The following is a 9,053-nucleotide window of genomic DNA, read 5'->3' as shown; positions in this document are numbered from 1 at the left end:
TTGTGCTTTATCATTTTATTGATAAAATGTAATGTGACAAAATAAAAGGTGACAGAAAGGAAAGATACAGTCAGACATCAGGACCAAGCATATAAGATAACAATACATGTGATGGTGTATACAATAACTATTGTGGCCAACAGCAGCAGAGAGGGCTGGAGAGTCCATCTTCATTTCCAATAATTATGGATTTCTTTATGTATTATCTGTCTACCTTCCCCTAACTGTTTTATTGAAGTATATTCAAAATCTGGGCCACGTTGGGCTGCACCCAAACTTGTCTTACTCTCTTTCCCACCTTGAAGCACCTTCAAGTCAAGAGGAGGCTCGTCCACTGAGGGATGAGTAATGGCATTGATTTGTCCATGACTTCCCTTTTTCCTCTGGAGTGGATCAAAGCATCTCCAGTCATGCCCTTCATACCAGAAGAGTGCTGCTAGACATGAGACAGAAGCCCACCAAACTTTCTCCTGGGACGACCAGCGGCAAGTAAAAATGCATAATAATAAAGAAAAAAATAAATACAAGGCCACTAAATAAACATTGTAATGTGCATGTGCATGAACATTGTGGTTACAAAAAAGGAATGCAAATTAGACAGTATAAAATAAAGTACATTACATTTACAGGAGAAATGAAGAAAACTGAGTTAAGTTATCATTTATAGTGCAAAAAAAGCAATGTGGTTTTCAGGTATCATCAGAAAAGGACGGTTTGGGTTGGAATAATAAGGAGCAGTTTTTCAAGTCATTTTATATTTCCTTCCCTGACTCTCTGTCCTCATGTCCTCTTTCCTCAGTGCAGTGGCAACTCTGTTTTTAGCCCTTTAAAACCTGAGCAAATTGACCTAATTCCTTTCAAGACATTTTCAAAATAAATCAAAACAGTTTGCTCAGGTTTCAAAGGTTTAAATTCTTGTGAAAGGCGCCCGAATACAGCCCGAGAAAACAGTTGTCTATCAAGGTTGCAAAGGGTTAAAGATGCTATATAAATAAAGTACTTATTATTATTATTATTATTGAGACTTTTCCATTTTTAGATTTCGAAGCATAGCTAGCCTAACTACAGACTCAAGATGAGTTGTCGCTATAAAGGTTCAACAAACAGACTGTAGACATACAAGTGCATTTTAGTTTTGGTTTGTTTTGTTTTTTTCACAATACAGCTACACATTTTTTAAGATTGGAGAATATAAGAATCACTTTAGTTTTACAAAACTGATAAATGAAAACTGAAATGTTAAAAGATAACCATTATTTATGTCCAAATAATTTTTTTGTCAATTTAATTGTATATTCCTCGATATTGCAAGGTGAAATTCACACAAAGTGACGCTCACTCATTCACAGGAAACAGGTGGTGGCCCAAAACTTGATGACAGTGACTTGCAGGGCCACTATAGCTCCTGCAGCTTCTCTCTACTCTTCTGTTCATTTTCCTGTGGCATTTTGTTCACCATTTCATTCAATAGAAAGTATTTCCAGGGAGAACACTGTCACAGTTCAACAAAGTTGAACCCAAACAGTCACATAGATTAATTTGTGAGCATATACATGAATTCACTCAGTGAAAGCATTAGAAAACTCCCATTAACCGGGATTTTAAAAGCATTGATTAAAAAAAATTCATAATAAATTATATATATATATCCATATACATACAACAACTTAATGGATAATGTCCTGGTGCCACACTGCATACAGTAGAGATGAACACTTGTACAATGTCAGAATTCATGGGTGCTTTAGAGAGTCTTTGTCTCACCCTGCTGTTCATCTTCAGTACTACAGCAGTTTTAAACTCATTTACAAACGAAAGATATCCAAAAGCAAGGCTTTGATACCAGCTGCAACAACAGCAGTGTTTTCCCTCTCATTACATTCAGCATATTGCCAGTGGTGAAGAAGAGTGAGTCAGCTACCCACAATAAATGTCAAAAGGTGAATTCATTTGCCGAGGCGCTTTCCTCATTTCAACGTAGACGGAGTTTTCAGGATCTGTGTCGCTGCTCTGAAACAGGGAAACAGAAAAGTAACATGTATGTTAGAGTTTTCTTAATAATACTTAGCTCAATGAGTGCCTCCAACAGTGCTGGAGATAGAGGTAATATTCCCAACAGAATGATACAGACAACCACCACTGTTCCTCTAACCTCTAATATGCAGACATCTTCATAGGAGATTTCCGAATAAGAGTTGTAGCTATAGCTCGCATAGTTTAGTCCCAAACAAACTAGACTAGATAGGAAAATCAAATAACCTGAGATAGTAGAAGTCAGAGCGTAAACGATTTTAGAAATTTTGTTTCATTTTGGCTCCCAGATTATTGAACTTCTCTTTAAAAAAAGGCCTAAGCCCTCTAAGAAGTCTGAAGAAGACTAAAGAAGACAGAATCATTAGGTGGGGTAGATAGATTGGTCCCTCTGAGTGCCTCAGATTCTTCTTTTTGAAAATGTCAAGACTGAGATTCCTGCACTGAAGAGCACCAGAGGTTGACCATTTTCACACTTTTTGAAGACCCCTGCAGCACTCCATGCATTTCTTTTTGCTGTCTAAAGACGTCTTGTCTGCCAAAATGTGGTAAACTGATGTCATAGTATTTATATTTTAGTGCGATGCTATCCTACCGCATAAGTTATTGCCCTGAGATCAGGCTCTGATGAAGGCTCGTCTAACGAATTGCACCGATCTATGAAAATAATGTGGTAAAAAGAGGTCACACTATTGAGATTTTGTGTTTTGGAGTGCCACTATCCTCGCACAAGTTATTGCCCTGAGTTTATTGAAGAGTAACATTGGTATTTTCCAACTTGAACCCCATTGTCTTGTGGTTTCGTGTCTAAATGACTGATGGTGGCAACAGTTTTTTAATTTGGTCCATTGTTGAGTGAGAGGGCTACAGCTGTCAGCGGCAAAACAAAAAGCAAAATAATCACTGGGGGCAATTGTGCATCTTTACTTTATGTCCACTAAAGGCTCAGATTGTTATTCTAAGTGTTTGAAACAATATGTAAAGGATCCCTACAGAGATAGAGCTTTTTGTATAAGAGTAAGTTCCTTTTTGTTTATCCAGTAACAGCCCTTAAATCACCATCACCATTTAAATGAACAGTCATTTTAGCATGTATAGAGGCAGCATGTATGTGTTGGAGTCTGGTGGGTTTGGCGGTGGCAATTTCAGCGCTTTCAGTCAAACAAAAAGCATCGTACTCTTGGATGTCTGCCTCTGCAGAAATCTTGTCTATAAAGTTGTCAAACACTAAAAATAATGATTTGAGTCTGTCAGTGGCAAAAACAAACACTGTCAGTGGACGTATATTGACGTTGCTCAGTTGCCCATTAACATTACATTGCCACCTGTTTCAGCACTGCCGGCTGCAGCCCTCACACTCATCATGGACCAGTTTGACAAATCTTTCCCATCAGTTAGTTAGACACAAAAACATGAGTAAATAGGGCCCAGGTTGAAAAACATTGACATGTAAGAGAAACGGACGAGAAGCCAAACAGATAGAAAGACAGTCACCCTCAGTCTGATGTAGAAGCAGGTGATGATGCAGCTATACAGGAACATCAGAGCCAGCAGACCAATCAGAATCCACCTGAGCTGATGAAACTGAAGACAAGGAGGTGGACGAGGAGGAGGAGGACGAGGTGAAGGAGAAGGTTCAAATGTGTAGGGTCCTTCCTTTTGACCTAATAAAACATAGTGAGGCAATTTCCTGTATACTCCAGAGTATTTGAAAAGTCAAGATTGAAATAAATGCAAAAAGTGCTAATGTAGCTTGCTTTAACATTTAATTCTGAGCTACAAGAATATTCAGTCAATTGTCAAACACAAAAGGATAAATGACTTTTTGATACAGTAACTGTATATAGGTTATAAAATGAGGTACATATAAACATACTTATTGTATTTGACTTTACTTTTTCATTGCTTTGTATTTGCAGAGGCACTACAAATCATCAATAGGGTCAAACATACCTGGCAGTAGTCTAGTTGGTGTTCCCTCCTTGGTGTGCTCTAGCTCATCTATTATCACAGTGAACTCACACTGGTATGTTATTTTCATGGCCTCTGGCCCGACATCAAGTAGGATGAAAAGCCACCTTTTGAGATTCACTTGATGCATGACGATGTTCTTACAGTCTTTCTTCCCCTTCTGGCAGAGCAGTCGAGGTTTGTATGTTCTGAGATTAAACAAAGACATATACAGAGTACAACCAAGAGCAAGCCTTTACTCATTAGTCTTTAATTTCAGTATACTGGATTTCAGTGCTGCGTTTTACACGGTCAACCACAACATATTACCAGATTGACTGGAAAACTGAGTGAAACTTTCTGGCACAGCTCTCAACTGGTTCAATCCCTACTTTATGGATAGGGAGTACTTTGTGTCTATAGGTAATTATACTTCTAAGTGGACAAAAATGACGTGAAGTTCCCCAAGGCTCCAATCATGGGCCTCTTCTGTTGAACATCTACATGCTTCTATTGGCTCAGATTATGGGAAACAAGAAAATATGTACAGTATATATGATCCTCCTGGGAACGCCTCGGGATCCCAGAGGAGCTGGACAGCAGGAGTACTTTGTACTCAGCCTGCCTTTCACAACCCAGCCCCAGATAAGTGGATGAAAATTGAACAAAATATTGTGCCATAATTATTGAGATGACACACAAATTTACATATTGAGGTTTCTACCATTTTGTTTCCCCCGTTAAAGGGTTTTTTGGGGGAGTTTTTCCTGATCCGCTGTGAGGGTCATAAGGACAGAGGGATGTTGTATGCTGTAAAGCCCTGTGAGGCAAATTGTGATTTGTGATATTGGGCTTTATAAATAAAATTGAAAAAATTGAATTGATACCCATTTCACCAGGGGACTATGGTCCAATACAAGCTCTGACTAAGTGTGTCGAACAAATCAACAGTTGGATGTGCCAATTATTATTTTCTTCAATTAAACAAAGACAAAACTGAGGCAATAGTTTTTGGAGCCACAGAGGAACGATTAAAAGTCAGCACTGAGCTTCAGTTGTCAATGTTAAAAACCACAGACCACTGGGGCATCGGTGGCTTAGTGGTAGAGCAGGCGCCCCATGTACAAGGCTGTTGCTGCAGCAGCCCGGGTTCGACTCCAGCCTGTGGCCCTTGGCTGCATGTCTCTCCCTCTCTCTCTCCCCCCTTCACACTTGTCTGTCCTATCCATTAAAGGCTGTACCCCCCCCCCCCCCCCCCCCCCAAAAAAAAATCTTTAAAAAAAACACAGACCGAGCCAGAAATCGTGGCGTAGTCGTAGTCGTCCTAGCACTGTCCCAAATGAAAAAGGATTTTACTCCATAATGCACCAGTTAGGGAAAAAGGCAAATTAAACCCATTTTAGGAGACTTTTAAGCTCTCTCCTTTGTTTGGGGTTCTTTCAGGGTCTTCCTGATTGTGTAACATCCTGTCTGATAACATGTCAAAACTAAATGCCCCAGAAAATTGCTCCAGATTGCTTGTTAGCTTGGTTCACGGCTAGTTTCGGGTCAAAACGTCCCAGTGCATAACAATCATAATATTTATAATATGTTATTAATCATATGTCATAATTTTTGTAATATTTAAATATATCGTTGGCAACACTCATATAATAATGCCTGTGGTGGTAATGTTTAGTTTTATTTGATTTTTATCACCTCTTATCTTTTCTGCATTTCACCATGAGGTCTGGACAGTTCTCCTCTATATTTTGTGACTAAAATTTCTAATAATTCTAAAACTTTGAAATACCCTTAATACATTTTCAAAACATTTGATAAAGAGAGATTAATAGCTGCAATTCATGTGTTGTTGTTGTTTTTCCCTTTTGTAAACATTTTCCTAATGTTGACTTAAAGAAGGGGTTTGGACATCAAAATTGCATGTCATGTCACTGGCCCTTTGTATTTGTTTATTCATGTCATTGTGTCACTTTTGAAACCAAACCTACCTCCTTGGTGCCTGCTAACACTTTATTATGGTTTACACAAAGACAGTCACTGTTTAGTTTGTTTGTCCTCACACCTCTTCAGTAACTTAGTGGTTTCAAATTTGCACAGAATTGTTTGATGTGTTTATGCAGATAAAGTGATAGATTTCAGTTTTAGGATCTGATTTGGCATGAAATGGAATTTCCCGCAGGTCAAACCACCTCACAAATACAGATATTAACATCTGCCTACTTGGCATCTTGCTGTTTGGCTGAGTTTAAAAAGTGGAGTGATGATACTGGGGTTTCTCAGCAGTTTCTAGAACAGCAGTGCTCATCATCCAAAAATCCAAATATCAAAAGTTTTTCATACCAAATCAAAGCATGGGGTTTTTCATGGTGGCCTTGGTGTGTTGATGTGGTATATTGGAGGGAGTTTGAGTCTTGAATGATGAAACTTGCTTAAATTTAGTAGGCTACTCAAACTGTGTAACAAATGACATCAACCCCAAAATTGCTTAAACAACTTATGAGACATAAAGGAGCATGGGAATGGTCATTATATACTTCTGTCAGACTGTTCTAAGCCCTTATACACTGTAAACCTTTAAATATTGAATAGGCATCTACCAAAAACAAAATGTTTATTACAGATTTATGACTAGAAAAACTTGACAGTGTTGAGCTGCACCTGAAATTAATCATCAGATGCCCAGCTTTTAGAAGATGTATACCTCCTCTCTGTGGCATATACTGTTGACCTACTGTCTCCCCCAAGAGATCCCTTATTCACTCCAAACAACTGACAAACATTGGTCCATATGGGTCGCAGAGGATTAAAGCATTTCATGCTGCAACTGAAACATTAAATGTACTATTCTTGTAATATGTTTTCTCTTCAAAATAAAACACTCCAGCTGAGGGATCTGAAATATAACCAATTTAATGACATCACGATACTTACGTCGATATGGCGTTGAGTCGAACATCTTTGACAGAGGTGACGTTTGCGTTATGTTCACAGCTGACAGAGGTCGACCCGTCTGGGTTCACAGCCCGACTCTTTGGCTGAAACACCTCAAAACCTGACGAATAAAAAAGATTCCGCTACTGTTGGAAAACACGTCAAGTTTTTTCCCTGTTATCCAACTTCTTTTGTTTGGTCATTGTCATCAGAATATTGTTTCAGATTTCATTTTAAAAGTCAGTGTTTTCAAGCAGCTCCTCTTTCCTTCTGATAGATGGTGCAGATTCTTTCTTTCTTCAGTATGTTAATATCGTGGAGACCAGGGTAACTGTAACATTTTTTGGCTTTGATGTCATTCCCCAAAAACCTCTTGAGTTATATGGACACATTTATTATGTAGGTAACTTGTATCTTTTTCTTGTTGACAGGCATTAATTGTTTTTACATCAAATGTCACCAATGACCTCCTCCTCACCTTTAACTCTAGTCACCGTACAGCAGCCTTTGATACCATCAACCACACATTTTTCCTCTCCCGCCTGTCCTCCTCAGCATTGAATCCTCCATCAATATCACCAGTGCTGCCCTCTACTGGCTAAGGTCATACCTCACAAATCAACATCTGTTCATGAACATCAACAATTGCACTTTGTCCCTTGCTCCTTTGTCCCAGGCGTCCCTGAGGGTTGGATGCTTGGTCCTCTCCTATTCATCCTCTATGTGCTCCCCTTGGTAACATCATTCGCCAATGATGTCGAGCTCTTCATCTCCACTAAATGCATCACTACTGAAACTCACCCCACTCTGACCACCTGTCTCAATGAAATCAAATCCTGGATGCAAGCCAACTGTCTCGTACTGAACTGTGAAAAATCTGACATGATCATCATCTGTCCCAAATCCCTCACCAAAACCTCTCGCGACTTCTCCCTCACCAGTGATAATTCCACTCTGCATTCCTCCCCACACATACAGAACCTCTGAGTTATTTTCAGCATCAACCTCTCCTTTGAAAAACATGTCAGTCGAATCAGAGACAGATCATCGCAGAACATAATGACTTTCATGGTTCTGTCTCATCTCTGATTGGTGCAATTTGAGATGTTACAATTCCCCCTTGTCTCCCCTACGGTCTGTGACTGCTGACACTAATTATTTCACTACAACAAATGTAGAGGCATCTCAGCTTATGTAAAGAAAAAGCTCATGTGAAACATGGTGTCATTGGATGGTTTGGTGAATTACTATCTGCATTGTTATGACAAAACAACAAATGACAATATAAGAATTAAAAGTTTAAAATAAACCAACTCTGTAAATTCCTACAGACAGTAGATGGTGGAGTTGAGAGTCCTACCATGGCTTGGGTGGAAGCTGAAGCTCAGACAAAGTGTGAAGACGATGAAGATGTTGAAGCTGTGAGCTGTCATCTCAGCCACTCTGCTCCTTCTCGCTCTGTGATGAAAACTGGAAAACGACCGAAGCACAGAGACACCAGGCAACATCACAAACACCTCACTGTGATGCTGAGCTCTTTATTAAACAGGAAAAGGGCAGGTTTCTGAGGTTGGACTTGGTGCTGATCTCACCACATTCTGTATTTCCACAGTGCAGTGATGACTCTTATCAGCTGTCAGTCAAACTGTTGTTTGTGTAGTTTCTGTGGGCGGGACTCTTTCCTGTAGCTTGTCATGCAATACCTACAATTTTTTATAGGTTTTTTTTTACAGGTCAACAGGAAATTTTAACTACCCAATTTCCTGTACAGCAGGAAATGTTATATTTCCTTCATTCAGTGGAACATTTTAAAATTTAAAAATTAGGAGCAAAACTTCAGTTTATGATTTTTTGTATCAGAGTTAGTTGTATACAGACATTTTTTGGGGAGGGAAACGATGTTTAACAACTCACAGGAGCTGTTTTTCATGGAATTCTGTAACAGTTAAGATACTTTGATGATGTGTGTCTATTCCCAACAATACCAGACACCATGAGTCCTGGCTTCAGTGGTCTCCAGTGTAGGATTTATGGGGATACACTTGCAGAAAAGGAATATAATGTAATAAAGTATGTTTTCTCTAGTGTAAAATCACAAATACGCATTGCTGGGCTTTTGTTACCTCAGAATGGGCTGT

The 9,053-nt window shown here is 39.1% G+C and overlaps 1 protein-coding gene across 1 annotated transcript; it reads right to left on the bottom strand.

Annotated features, from left to right (window-relative positions):
* On the bottom strand, positions 1-8,537 carry LOC117251155 (uncharacterized). The gene is made up of 5 exons (XM_033617162.2): positions 8,276-8,537; positions 6,916-7,036; positions 3,985-4,190; positions 3,526-3,695; positions 1-2,010 (listed from the first exon to the last, which is right to left on the bottom strand). The coding sequence occupies exons 1-5, from the start codon at positions 8,421-8,423 to the stop codon at positions 1,918-1,920; spliced, it is 738 nt and encodes a 245-aa protein (XP_033473053.1). The 5' UTR covers positions 8,424-8,537; the 3' UTR covers positions 1-1,917.
* Between the last annotated feature and the right edge of the window lie 516 nt (positions 8,538-9,053).

The sequence above is a fragment of the Epinephelus lanceolatus genome, chromosome 14, assembly GCF_041903045.1.
Source record: "Epinephelus lanceolatus isolate andai-2023 chromosome 14, ASM4190304v1, whole genome shotgun sequence".
Lineage (NCBI taxonomy): Eukaryota > Metazoa > Chordata > Actinopteri > Perciformes > Serranidae > Epinephelus > Epinephelus lanceolatus.
This window is presented reverse-complemented; position numbering and strand designations above follow the sequence as displayed.

What these genes read in the sequence shown, in the direction of transcription:
- LOC117251155 (XM_033617162.2), bottom strand. Translation starts at nt 8,423, where the DNA reads ATGTTGCCTGGTGTCTCTGTGCTTCGGTCGTTTTCCAGTTTTCATCAC. An exon ending in ACCAACTAGACTACTGCCAG is followed by an intron (nt 3,696 to 3,984) that starts GTATGTTTGACC and finishes ATGTTTTATTAG; the next exon opens with GTCAAAAGGAAGGACCCTAC. An exon ending in GCTTCTACATCAGACTGAGG is followed by an intron (nt 2,011 to 3,525) that starts GTGACTGTCTTT and finishes TCCCTGTTTCAG; the next exon opens with AGCAGCGACACAGATCCTGA.